Genomic DNA, 13,290 nt, shown 5'->3' on the forward strand with positions numbered 1-13,290 from the left:
ATGGACGAAGGGAGGCTAGCCTTTGCGGGGACTAGTGTCGAGTTAGAGTGCACGCTAGCCCAGAACAGCTAGCCGATCAGGTGCAAGCATGACGTCGATGATCCTCACGATTTTTGATCTATGAGGAGCTGTCCTTATATCAGGCAGATGGGAGAGAGTTCGCCCGGATACGCCGGCTGCCTGACTCGTCTTGCAGTACTTTTCTACCTTCGAGCTTCCATTTCTTCCCCTTGGATTATCTCCCTCCTTGATACTCGACCCTCCCACAGCTTTATCACCTCATCTCAATCCATTGGAATTTTGGGCATCAAACAATCCCTTCTGGGCGCCAATTTTGAAGCTATCGCACATACCAACAAAGAAAAAAAAAAGAAGAACTACCTCTCTCAACCTACAAAGACTCTAATCCAGAGATCGATCGCAATGGGCCTCAGCAGTACGTGCGAACAGCTTTCTGATCAAGAATCGATGTCTTCCTAAAAGCTTCGTCGTAATCTAATTGACTTTGTTCTGCAGGAGCGTCGTTGGGCTTCTTGGGCCTGTTCTTCATGGCCGGCTCGATTCTATTAATCTTCCTTACACTACTAGCGGGCACGCGCAACAGCACTCCGCTCAATGAAGTGTACTTCCTTCAAGCCAATACCGGCAATATCCCAGGCGCACCGGCTCTCTCGCGTTGGACATTCTGGAATCTATGCGGAGTGACAGATGGTGGTAAGAATGACTGTGGTAGTTCGCACCCAGACTTCCCCTTCGACCCTCCAAGCCACCGCAACTTTGATACCACGGAGAATGTGCCCTCGCAATTCATTGGGTAGGTCGAATGAATGGCTCTACCCGTGGTGAGATTTTCCGCTGACAATTTATAGTACAAATCACTACTTCCTGATGACTCGCTTTATGTTCCCCTTTATTATTATTGGTCTGTTCTTCGCCGTGGTTTCTCTTTTCACTGGCTTTCTGGCCATGTGCACACGTATTGGCAGCTATCTCTCTGGATTCGTCGCCTGGCTCGCATTGACCTTCCAGGTCATTACTACCTGCCTCATGACGTATGCTTCAATTGCCCATCAAATACAATTTTGAACCGTCCATGCTGACTCTGTATTTAGTGCTGTCTATGTGCAGGCCCGGAATGGCTTCAAGAGCAATGGTCAAGATTCCAAGCTCGGTGTCAAGGCTTTCGCTTTCATGTGGACTGCGAGCGCCTGCCTGTTCCTCTCGTGCCTGATGTACTGCCTCGGCGGTGCGGTTGGCCGCAAGGATGATGGCTACAGTGGGCGCAAGGAGCGCCGTCGCGGATTCTTCAACTCCGCCCGATCAAACAGTGTGCGAAGCCAGAAGAAGGAACAGGAAAACTACGCCACCGGAGCTGCTTAAGCGTATATGCACATCCCCAGGCCGGCGTTGCAGGCTCCCGCCCCGTCGCTTAATCAAAAGTCGCTTCATTTGTTACAAAGAAGCGACTATCCTGACCGTCAAGCACACACGTTGATATCCTCGATCTATTCAACGTCCCGTCTTCTCATTATCGCCGTACACGATTTCCCACTGCGCTGATATCCCTTCGAGTGCCAACTCTCTGGGCGATTTCTCTCACCTTGTCTTCATCTTGTTTACGGTATGCTTCAGTGATCATTGAATTCTTGAATGAAGCACCGCCCCACCTTCATCCTCACGCTCCTTTATGCTGTTACGAAATTATACGATCGTTACTGTAATACCTGCCTATCGATGCCGCATGCCTTCATGGCGATGGCGCTACTAGCCTGGTTTTTTTTTCTTTTTCTTTTTTGGTCAATGAATTGTTGACGAGCTCATGTTACAATGGTTTCCCGAATTGTTGGAGTCCGATGTCCGTTCTATTATCTAATCTAGTTGTAATATAATTTCTAGTTGATGTCAGCAAATCAGCCTTTCTACTCGGCAACACCTACTGCCGAAACAGAAATTTCGTCATAGCGTAGACGAAAAAGGAGGGAAGTTTGGAAACAATCTAGGAACCCGAGGGTGTTCGTCATCGAGTCCTTGAGGTGAACAAAGGCTGGAAATCGAGAGCTACGGACCATGGATCAAATAATGAACATGTGGAAAATATCTTAATTGGTTACTTCCAGTTGTGAGTCTATAAATATTTGCAAAACTCGAAGAAATAGATGACTCCAAAAAGATAATGACGGGTAGACAAAAAGGGAAAAGGAGAAACAAAAGCACAGCCTCTATCAGTCATGCATGCATCATCACACCATAAAGAGATCGGTTTTTTTTAAGGGGGTGTCATTTAAGAGGAGCCGTTAATGGCACCACGGACGGCAGTAGAGCCACCGACCTCGCGCACGGCGATCTGCAGACCCAGGTCGGGGTTGACGTGGACCATGACCTCGACCTTGGCGCCGGCCTTGACACCCTTGACGGCGAGCTCGGCAACGGGCTTCTCGGTCTTCCAGACGATCTCACGAATATCCTCCTCCTCCTCGTCATCCTCGTCAGAGAAGTCAGAGTCCTCGTCGTTAGCGGGCTTCTCCTCCTTGGCCTTAGGCTCAGGCTTAGTGACCTTGATGTCGCGGGCACCCTCGCACACGCGGACAAGTACATCACCACCCTCCTTGGGAGCAACGTACTGGGCAATGCGGCGGGCAGGAAGAGCAGTCTCGGCATTGAGAAGGGGCTGGAAGGTGGTGTCGGTGTTAGAGCTGAACTCAACGCCGATGGCCTTGCTCAGGTGGGGAGTAACAGTGACCATGGGGTGAATGGACTGCTCAATGTCCTCGTGGTCGAACTCCTGGACCAGAGAGGCCTGGAAAGCGGCACCACGGGCAGACAGCTCGGAGGGGTTGATGGCCGAGGTGAGGGTGGAGGGGGCCAAGATAGCGGTCTTCTCGGGGAAGATGTTGCGAGCAAGCTGGGCGATCTTGGGGGTGTGGGAAGCACCGCCGGAGAAGATGACCTACAAAAAGATTGATATTAATCAAGGGTACTTGAAAAGTTTAGCAATTTCACATACCTCATCAATGTCCAGAACATCGAGATCGGCCTTCTTCACGACCTGCTCAATCAGACCGGTGAACTGGCCGAAGACCTTGCCGGAGAGCAGCTCGAAACGGGTACGGTTAACGGTGGAGCCGAAGTCAATGCCGTTGGCCAAGGACTCGATGCTGAGCTGAGCGTTGGAGCTCAGGCTGAGAGCCTTGCGGGTGGCCTCACCCTCCAGCTTAAGCTTGGCCAGGCCACGGGCATCTTCGCGGGGGTCGATCTTGTGCTTCTTCAGGAACTCCTTGGCAAAGTGGTCGATAATGATCTGGTCCAGAGAGGCACCACCCAGCTCGTAGTCGTGGGCAGTGGCCAAGATGGTGTAAATGCCACCGCGGCAGGCAACAACGGCAACATCAGAGCGAGTACCGCCCAGGTCAGCCACAACAGTCAGCTTGTCGGCAACAGTGGCCTCAGGGCGGGCATCGTAGGCCATGACGGCAGCAACGGGCTCGTGGATGAGTTGGAGGACATCAATTCCGGCAGCCTTAGCGGCGGCGACGAGAGCCTCACGCTGGGCATCGGCGAAGTTGGTGGGGACGGTGATAACGGCCGCGTTGACCTCCTTACCCAGGAAGTCAGTGGCGGACTGCTTGAGACGACGAAGGTGGCGGGTGGTGATCTCAGAAACGGTCGCAGAGTTGGGGGTCTCGCTGGGGGTGTCACGGATGGAGAAAGCAATGGTCGACTCGCTCTGCTGGGGGTGGGCAGAGGCGTGGCATGGGGTCGGGTCAATGGACTTGAAGTCCTTGCCCAGGAAATCCCGGAAGTATGCGACGGTGTTGCCGGAGTTGCGAATGAGCTGAGCCTTGGCCTGAGTACCGTGGTACTCCTCGCCCTCGATGTAGGAAAGAACGGAAGGGATTTGACGGTCTAACAGAGTCAGTTTGAAATGATTCGGTGTAGATATGCGGGGGACAAGAAAACATACCACCCTCCTCGTTAGCGATGACCTCAGCCTTGCCGTCCTACATAATTCAAATATCAGCGATTAGTTTGATCAGAGATAGAGCGATGCGACGTACAGCAGAAATGCGAGCAATTGAACTGTAAGAGTTGCCAAAGGAGATACCGATAGCAAAGCGCTCCGCCTGAGCGGCGACACCGTTGACTGCGTCACCCATTTTAAATGTGAAAGAGAAAATTCGTTAAAAGAAATGAAGGGAGAAATTCCACGACACAGTGTGTGAAGGAGAATAGTCGGGGGGGGGGGAAGTGTCCGACGAAGGGGTGAATGTCTTAATAGCGGGGGAAGCCAAATCGAAAAATTTGAAGATTTTCGGCGGAAGCGTGGCTGGTGCTTATCGATAGCAGTGTGGCGGTACAACCAACCACAGGGCAGTCCGTTACTCGTAATTTTTCAAGGTTACCACAATATCCTAGGATGCATTACGAGTTGACGAAGTTTCTAGTTCTTTACTATGTACAGTAACATAATTCGATCTTGATCTTCCAATTCCAATTCCAATTCCAAAAAAAATTAGCTTCTGAATCTTTGTACTTATTTACTTCTGATTCCTAGATCCCGTGGTCCTTGTGGTTAAGTTCCTATAGTTGTTAGGTTAGGGACTTTTTACCGCGGCGGCAATCACATGTCACGTGCTGATAAGCACTACGTTTTCTTTGCGCTTAATATCCTGGTCGCTTCAATACTCAAGTTGTCTATTTCCAACAGACCTGGAGCCTTCACAATACTGCTATTTACGCGATGTCTACGCCCCTCATCCTGCTCCCTGGTGACGAGGTCCCCAGCAACCACCTCCCATCCACCAAAAACAATCCTCTCAAGCTAGGATCCGGCGTTCGTCTTCTGTCACAGCCCTCAGCGAAGCCAGCAGCATCGAACCATGTCCTCACAGCAACACAAGCTGGCATTCTGACGACGGATGCTAAGCGAAACACTGTCTCTCTTCAATCCTTCTCCAACCGCAGATACATTCCTACGACCAATGACCTTGTCATCGCACAGGTTCACCACTCAAGCATCGATTACTTCCATTGCATTGTGACCCCACACACAGCACAAGCTCTACTAGGTCAACTCTCCTTCGAAGGCGCCACCAAGAAGACCCGGCCCATGTTGAAGGGTGGCGATCTGGTGTACGCGCGAGTTTCGTCAGTGGGTGTTGGCGCAGGTGCCGAAGTCGAGATCACCTGTGTCAACCCGGCGACCGGCAAGGCCGAGCCGGGCGGTCTCGGTCCGCTTACTGGTGGCATGGTTTTTGATATCTCCACGGGGTTTTCAGCGCGCTTAATTCGTGCGAGCTCCTCCTCGGCAGACCACGGTGATGCCATCGATGGGCTTGTGGTTCTTGCTGAGCTTGGGAAGAAATTAGAAAGCCTAGGTGGTTTTGAGATCGCCGTCGGTCGTAACGGAAAAGTCTGGATTGACTGCTCAGCAGCGGGTGAAAATGCTGTCAAATCTACCATCGCGGTCGGACGGTGCCTTCAAACTACCGACGACAAAAACTTGAATACGATGGACCAGAAGAAATTAGTCACTAGGGTTCTTCGGGAGATGAAGCTTATTTCCTGATAGCCCCAAGTTGACGTATGTCTACAGGGAAACAGATGAAGTCCCCTTCTTCCTTTGGGCTTGAAATGTTGCGGTCTCGACACCGCTTTCCATGCCTTCCCCGACCCAATCTCCTTGAGAAAGCAGCGGCAATCGAAAGCTCGCCGGTCTGCAGTCCACAAGCAAAGCTACAATGTTCCCGCCGTTCTGGAGACTCCCGGCCCCTCGCAATTCACCCTAAGCTTTGCTATAATTCTCGAATGTGTCCATTGTCAAAAGCAGATTTGGACCCACACATTGGGAGCATTCGAACCGGGGCTACATGCAAGTGGCCAGAGAGTCTGCCGGGCAGCTCACGCCGCGGTGCATTACATAGACTTTATATGAGCCATGAATAATTATGTTTTAGCGCTTCTATTCCCTTCAATTCCCTCTTCTAACTCAGGTTAAGGGAGATCTTTCCTAGGGAGAAGCAATAATTCAAGTTGATAACACTTTATTCTATAATATGTAGTATCGTACCATTTCCCCGCGGGTGAAGAACCCCATGAACTCAGCCATTCCCAGCCCCCCGAGGTCCTATGTTTGTATGTTCAAGTTTTTCCGTAATACTTACTGCCTCGTACTACTCCCTCCAGGCAGGGACGGCCTTTGCATGTATACACCGCTATCTCTTCCGCCCAGTCTTTTACACTATAGGCCAACAAACAAACAATATTTCTTCCACAAGGCCTTGTTATTATTCAATCGTCGAATCGTGAGACAATCTGGTAATTTGGAATAGATTGAAATAATCATCTATCCATACTATAACTCACAATTATAGATACTACATGGAACTGTAAGCATTTCTCTTTTTTTTCTGCCGGTCAATGCGGCTTCAGGTACGGGGCGGTGTCTCGGGCGGCAAGTAATTCTGCCGGGTGCGCGTCAAAATTTGGAGAGTAGATTGCAGCCAGGACTCCACTCCGTTTTTTTGACCGCGAAAAAAAGATGGCCAGACCAAGTTTGCCACAACCCGAAACCTCCTATTCTCATATCTCTGGTAAGCTCATGCATAGATGATGCGCTCTCGCCTAATTTTACCATATCATTCCCGTTCTGACTGCTTCCAGACGCCCGATCGCCTAATGCGCAAGTCGCAATGGCCGACGATAAACCGAAGCACAAGAAGACGCACAAGCAAAAGAACAAGAACAAGAACAAGAACAAAGATTCTTCCGATCCAGCTTCGACCAATGGCGCCAAGTCCTCTTCGAAGCGAAAGCGCGAGTCCGAGCCCGGCCGGAAAAGCAAGAAGAACAAGCATCATGACAGAGATGACCGTGTAAATGGCACGACTCTCCTCATCGAACCGGAAGTGGATCAAAAGCCCATAATCACACAACTGGACGGTTTCCATGCAGATGGTTCTGCAGCTCCGGCGGCTGATGAGACACCCGATTCGGGGCTCAACGGCACTCCTGGTAAAGAAAAGAAGCTCCGAAAAGCGCGATTCGCTGGGAAAACCGGGAAGAGAATTGGAGTCTATGAGGAGGATGAAATTCGAGCCGTGGAGAAATACAAGGTCGACTTTTGCAATCTTCACGGGATCGAAGCGCGGGAATTTGACGCGATGGTGCAGCATTCCGAGCGCGAGGGCGAAGAGTTCCCCTGCCCAACCGACCTTTGTACCAAAGGCGAGTTCTGGTCTTCCATCTATGAACTTATGCCCGATCGGGACCGTCGATCAGTCTATCGCTTCATGCGCAGACATTTCCAGGACTCTGATCAGAAACCACATGAGTGGACGGCGGAACAAGACGAAGAACTTATCCAGTTGCGCGCTAAGCATGGACCAAAATACACTTTAATCGCCAAGCTCCTCGGCCGCAGCTCCGATGATGTTACACAACGGTGGAAAAATCGCCTCGAACACCGCACGACTATGAATCATGGAGCGTGGAGTGAGCAGGAACTGCGGGACCTGCTTCGATACCTGATACAAGTCAGCGAAAGTTCCGGAAAGCTACGCCTGTCTTCTGATGTGTATGAAATGGACGATAAACTTGTTCCGTGGGGCAAGATTAGTGATCAAATGAACAACACTCGGTCCCGCCAACAATGCGCAGACAGATGGCGCAAAATTCGAAAGACCGTTCTGGAAACACGGGCCACTTCCGATCCAAATGCTGTCTTTGATCCAAGGCACTCAAGGGGGAGTGAAAAGCCCAGCACTCCAAAGACTCCAAAGAGCAAGGAATACGTCGAGGAGAGCGATAGTGACGACGAGGGAAATGAGTCAACACAGGCTGCCCAGGAAACTAGCGCTACAACCGAGTCCGCTCCTGAAGCAGATCTGGGATCGCAACCAGTAGCTGGTGACCGCAGCGAATCTCCAAATCAAATGCTGGTCGAGGAAGAAGCCTCTTCGTCTGAGGATGATGGCGATGAGCATTTTTCTCCCACCACTCAACGATCCAAGTCAGCATCCGAGAAGAAGCAAAGAAAGAGACAGAAGAAGGCGAGGGAAATAGAAGAACTTGCCGAGGCCGAGGGGCTCACTCCAGCGAAGGCAAACGAGCTACGCAAGCAGGAAAAGAAACGCAGGAAGTCATTGAAGGAAAAGAGGACATCTGCGGTCAACAAGGCCGACATCGACGACCACACTCAACACAAGCAAGCATCTTCAGTCCAGTCGCAGGCCGGCTCTGATAATGACTCAGATATGTCTGATCTTGACGATCATGGCCCAATCAAAATGGAAGGATGATAATGGAGAACCGACTAGGGCATTTATGAATAGTGAAGTGATTATATAGACCAAACCGCAACTATGTACTACCGTCTACAACGATGCATGAATTCAAGTTATCAATCGAGTCTGTAAATTGAGGTTCTTATACATATGGTAGTAGAAGAAAACACGTCTATAGTTCATCCTTGTGGTCTTCATCCACTTCCTTCTCTTCGACAACCTCCTTTCGGTCCGCCTCCTCACCCGTCTGCACAAATCTAACTTGCTCTGCATCAACGCGCTTCGCGACTGCAGCAATCTCGTCATCATAGACTGTCCACTCGGGAACCTGTCGTCTGGCACGCGCAAGCTTCGGCTCTTTCGTTAGCGGGTTATTACACAAGTCGATAGTACGGGCCGTGGCAAGATCCTCATCGGAGCACCAAGTCTCGCACCACAGCCACTCCTGCGGTAGACTATGGATAGGGATGTGATGTTGCATGTTATTCGGAAGATCTTGGTCCAAGTTGCTTAAGCTGTTAGGATCGGCCGAGAGCATCTGGTACTGGCCACGCAAACGATCGCCCGCCGCAATCGCACGGAAGCGTTTCAGATCAACGACATAGAGTGCCGAGATGTGGTATGGTCTGTCGCGCAGGAATGTTTTCCAATAGCCTTGCTTCCAGAATCGGAAACCTTCCATCTCGGTTCGAGAATCGCCCATTGGCGTGAAGCCGTACGGCGCACCCTCTAGGTCGTGGTTAACAAGATCATACAAGTCCGTGCGAACAATCTGGTCTGCGTCGACGAAGATGACTTTTTCGAGGGAAAGCGGGAACAAAACGTCTAGGAAAAGCATCTTGTAGCCCCAGATTTCACGCTGCTTCTCACGCTGTGCGCGAAGCCAGTGCGGCCATTTGTAAGTGACCATCTCATAGGAGAAGCCATATTCGGCGGCAAGGTGAGGAAGGAAAGCACGGAAGGAGGGCGAGAGGAACTGCTCAATGAACCAGAATTTGACGGTGTACTTGGTGTTCTTCATGACCGAAACCATCATAATATTTAGCATGCGTTCGTACAAGTGGCCGCTAGCGACGGAGAAAATGTTGATATCGGCATGTTCGTTTTTGGAGCCAACGCCCACGCTAGAAAGAACACCCGAGGCAAAGTTGAGGCCCTTGGATACGAAATCCATGGCTGAGCCAGAGCGAGGTCCATCGTCTAGAACGTCTTCCTCTTCGAAGCCTGGCTTGCGGGAGAGACGGGGGAAAAGCGTTCGACCCTGGAAGGAGAGGAGAGTCACTTCATTGTTCTCATCGCCGGGCTGGGGGCGGTAGCCAAGGCCACCGACACTGTCGATCTTGAAGAGCTTCTCGCTTCGACCGGGCTTAAGGTTAATCTGCCATAGACCTGGCTGCGCCTTGAACTGGAAGTAGCCCAAGTTGGCCATGATGATGGTATCGGCGAAATGATGTCTATCTTCTGTTCCCAGGACGAGTTGCACTCCTCGTGGCGGCGAATTGGTAGTCAGATCGCGAGAGTGGCCTTCAATAAGGATATGCTCCAATTCATAGGTTGCGTCAACGTTGGAGTCATCTTTGAGTGAGCCCAGCTTGATGTTATCCAGATCGTGAATAGAATCCTTCGGCGCAACGAGCCACGAAGAGGGGACATCCATTCCCAGTGTAAGCAAGGCCTCGACAGGTACACCGGAAAACGATGCCCCAGGGCGTGAAATTGAGCCGTCACTGGTAAACAAAGGCTCGGACTCGAGCACATAGCGATAAAATCGCTTGACGGGGATCTCCTTCATCTCCTCTTTGGGATTAAGGAAGATCTTGAGTTTGACACCAGCTAGCTCAGAGAGAACCTTGAGGATGGGTAGCCATCGTTGAGCATTTTCGGAAGCTGGATCCAGAGAAGCAACAACGTTGATCGCAGGATCTTCAGAGTTAGAGACTGTAATCACAGAGTGGTCGATCTTCCACTTTTCAGACAGATCCATTCTGAAGTCAGGGGTGGACTCAAAAATCCCTTCGGGGACATCTGAGATGGTGGATAGAGAAACAAGCGCAGAGAGCTTGGCAAGGTCAAGGGGTTTGGAGATCCGCATGTTCAGGCCCAGGTTCATGGCAGCCTTTGTAACAGCATCAACACGTTTCGTCCGCTCATAGTTGATCAGCTGGTCAATCTCATCGATAGTCAAGCCGTCTTCTTTGTCAATGGGCCCAACAATCCGGCCGTTGACGACTAAACCCTCGACGCCAGGCTCGAATCCAAGTTTTTGGGCAAGGCGTCGGTGGAGTCCAAGAATACCTTGGGTTGCTGACTCAGAAACATCTGTCTCTGCGTTTTCAAAGGTGTTGACAAGAGCTAGAGTTCGGTCAATGTCCTCGCCCTTTATTATTGATTGGTGAATCTTCTCCAAAAGAGGACTATTTTGCTCGGCATCCGAGGCACCATTGGAGACAAGAAGGATCTCAACTTGCTTATTCCTCTTCTGGAAGGTCAATGCATCGGAAAGCAGTTGTCTTCCTTCTTTCGCCTCGAAGTCACCAACGACAATGAGATGAATACCACCACGTAAGCCATCCTTTGCTGGAATTTGAGGTAATTGATCAAGGACGTCCGCTTGCGATCCCAGTGCGTCAGCGAGGTCAACAATCCGGACGCTCTTGGGATCTTCTGGCATCAGGAACGTGTTGCGTCTTTCAAACGAAGCAGCCAAAAAGAATTCCGGCAGCCAAGCATCGGGAGGGAAAACACCCTCCATGATTCCCTGTCGGACAAGTTTAAGATCACGGCCGATCAGCATACTCATTTCCTGCATCCAGTTGCCTTCACGAGTCATGGGAATGCCGTTGACTAATATATTAGGAGTTTCGATGCTGAGGCTCAAACGACGCTGGTATTTGATTGCCGTGGCTGCAACAGCTTCGTAGCGTTCACTTTTCAGGACTTCTTCTAATGAAAGAGCCTCCTTCCCTTCTTGGGGGTCTTGGCCCTGAGTCGCAGAAGTAAACGCTGCCTTTTCCGGATTACCGCCCTTCGCCGTGGACACAGACTATCGACATATTGGTTAGTCTTGTAGTTGTAGAATGATTCGAATACCAGTCGACCAACCTCTTCCAGATACTGTATGAAAGACGACAGTCCAAACGTCTCATACAGATAGTGCGCTACTTTCATTTGAGCGGTAGACTCTGATGACGCAGCCATAGGGACTAATCCGAATCGGACGGGGATCATGCGCTTGACAAACGTCTGAAGTTGTCTGACAACCAGCAGCATGTCTTCAGGATTTGACAAATCAAGAGGCACAACTACATTGTGCAAATCGCGGCCAACAGGCGGAATTTGTCCTGGGTAGGCATTGGAGATGAACTATCGATAATTAGCCATGTTCCAGAAAGATTATAGGTCTTGAACATACAGCCTCAAGATCATTTGGCCAATCTTCGTATTGAGAATCATTCTCAAGATCGTTCAGCCAGATAATGACCTCGCCACCTTCCAGTTCATCACGGTAGTCATATCGCTGGGCTTCGTCATCCGCACGTGCTTCTGCAAGAGCTGGATGAGACAAGAGCCTAACTGCATCCCGGCCAGAGATACCGAGATCACGGAATTTTTGTATCAATTTCCTCTCGCGGCGGAGGATATCTAGAAGGGAGAATGCATCAATCTGGCGCGAATCGATTTGAACACCGTTGATCCACATCGCATTATATCCTGCCGGGATCATTCTCGCTCGGTTAAAGCGAATTTCGTTCAAGAGATCCTTCGAAGCATTGTGGGCAGCTACCGTAGAGGAATGCTTGGGGAAATTTTGTGACAGCTTTAGCAAAGTGATCAAGGGGTCCTCGCTGTCCATAACAAAGGCTGCGGCATTCAATCCCAACCTGGAGACCTCGGACGAAGAGAGGGGTCGAAGATCGGTCGGCGCATCTTCCTTTAGGACATCCGGAGCAGCTTCCTCCAGGCTTCCATCCCGCTTCTCGGCATCGCGGTCATCAATCACAATATAATCAGTTCGTTTTAAAGCAAGCTCCACGCCGTATCCAGAAACGAACAATGGGCGAGAGGTCCAATGTTGAGGAGGTCGATAACGCACACGGTACGAGATTTGTCCTTGTTTTGCCATATCGCTTAAGATCTCGTGGAATTCTTTAAACATAGGGGCCGAAACATCCGCGTATAGTACAGCCGGTGGTAGAGACAAATCTCCGAGGACTCGATCGAAGGGCAATTCCCGAGGGTCCCTTTGCGAGAGAACTTGAGGTCAGCTCTCCGTAAAAACTGATGTAGCTTTTGGTGTACTTACAGCTCTCCCTCGACATCCTGTTGCGCACGCTCCATCGCGGATGAACAATACTGCTTGTCCTCATAATGGACCCAGACTGGACAAGCGGCATCTTGAGCGGCCATCAAGGACTGCTGAACGGAGGTGTTATAAAATTGGTAATGGGCTTGAATTCGAGGAGCAGGTGATCGAATGGCAAGCGATAATTTGAAGGAGGAGAGGCTTTCAGCGGTGCGAAGGTGGCCATCTTCATGGACGACCTGCAAGAAGCGGTCGTAAAGCTCCTTTTCGGTGATGGCATCTTCGAAAGAGCCGCCGGCAATTCGGTCGAGCAATGGGAAGTATGATGTCGCATTCTCTTCGGCAGCCGACTCTCTAAATAGGGTTGGTGTGTGAGCAATTGGGACGGCCTCGGAGCGAATGTCAGCGGTAGGGGACAACGCACAGCAACTCCACCAAGTACGGAGATGAGTCGAATGAAGCTTGAAGAGCAACATTGACAGACGGGCTGCCATTGACAAGTAAGCCAGGTAAGAAAGCCCCGACGGCGGCGTACCAATGCCACGGAGTGTGGGATCTTGAGGAGACCTTCATCCTCGCGCAATGGATCGCGGAGATCGTGAAAGGGAGGTTAGATGAAGATTATTGAAGTGGGAACAGGCCCGGCGGTTCAAGTTCGGGTGTGCTCTAGTTCGTCAGCTTGTAGGTCATAGAAAGCATCACGAG

The 13,290-nt window shown here is 50.7% G+C and overlaps 5 protein-coding genes across 5 annotated transcripts; 3 read left to right on the top strand and 2 right to left on the bottom strand.

The window, feature by feature from the left end:
* Positions 1 to 423: 423 nt before the first annotated feature.
* On the top strand, positions 424 to 1,380 carry N7509_008700 (SUR7/PalI family protein; the record flags this gene model as incomplete). Its single annotated transcript, XM_056633337.1, has 4 exons — positions 424 to 436; positions 517 to 814; positions 870 to 1,052; positions 1,113 to 1,380. The coding sequence occupies 4 exons, from the start codon at positions 424 to 426 to the stop codon at positions 1,378 to 1,380; spliced, it is 762 nt and encodes a 253-aa protein (XP_056483957.1).
* Positions 1,381 to 2,281: 901 nt separating this feature from the next.
* On the bottom strand, positions 2,282 to 4,154 carry N7509_008701 (ribosome-associated complex protein SSZ1; the record flags this gene model as incomplete). The annotated part of the gene is made up of 4 exons (XM_056633338.1): positions 2,282 to 2,947; positions 3,005 to 3,903; positions 3,962 to 3,998; positions 4,056 to 4,154. The coding sequence occupies 4 exons, from the start codon at positions 4,152 to 4,154 to the stop codon at positions 2,282 to 2,284; spliced, it is 1,701 nt and encodes a 566-aa protein (XP_056483958.1).
* Positions 4,155 to 4,738: 584 nt separating this feature from the next.
* N7509_008702 (exosome non-catalytic core subunit RRP40) lies at positions 4,739 to 5,566 on the top strand (the record flags this gene model as incomplete). Its single annotated transcript, XM_056633339.1, has 1 exon — positions 4,739 to 5,566. One exon carries the CDS (start codon positions 4,739 to 4,741, stop codon positions 5,564 to 5,566), a length of 828 nt encoding a protein of 275 aa, XP_056483959.1.
* Positions 5,567 to 6,689: 1,123 nt separating this feature from the next.
* Positions 6,690 to 8,297, top strand: N7509_008703 (MYB DNA-binding domain protein; the record flags this gene model as incomplete). The annotated part of the gene is made up of 1 exon (XM_056633340.1): positions 6,690 to 8,297. One exon carries the CDS (start codon positions 6,690 to 6,692, stop codon positions 8,295 to 8,297), a length of 1,608 nt encoding a protein of 535 aa, XP_056483960.1.
* Positions 8,298 to 8,454: 157 nt separating this feature from the next.
* N7509_008704 (putative UDP-glucose:glycoprotein glucosyltransferase) lies at positions 8,455 to 13,158 on the bottom strand (the record flags this gene model as incomplete). Its single annotated transcript, XM_056633341.1, has 5 exons — positions 8,455 to 11,325; positions 11,385 to 11,645; positions 11,695 to 12,523; positions 12,586 to 12,939; positions 13,010 to 13,158. 5 exons carry the CDS (start codon positions 13,156 to 13,158, stop codon positions 8,455 to 8,457), a joined length of 4,464 nt encoding a protein of 1,487 aa, XP_056483961.1.
* Between the last annotated feature and the right edge of the window lie 132 nt (positions 13,159 to 13,290).

The sequence above is a fragment of the Penicillium cosmopolitanum genome (genome assembly GCF_028827165.1).
Source record: "Penicillium cosmopolitanum strain IBT 29677 chromosome Unknown utg000009l:1.0-9042332.0:1.0-9050551.0, whole genome shotgun sequence".
Taxonomy (NCBI): Eukaryota; Fungi; Ascomycota; class Eurotiomycetes; order Eurotiales; family Aspergillaceae; genus Penicillium; species Penicillium cosmopolitanum.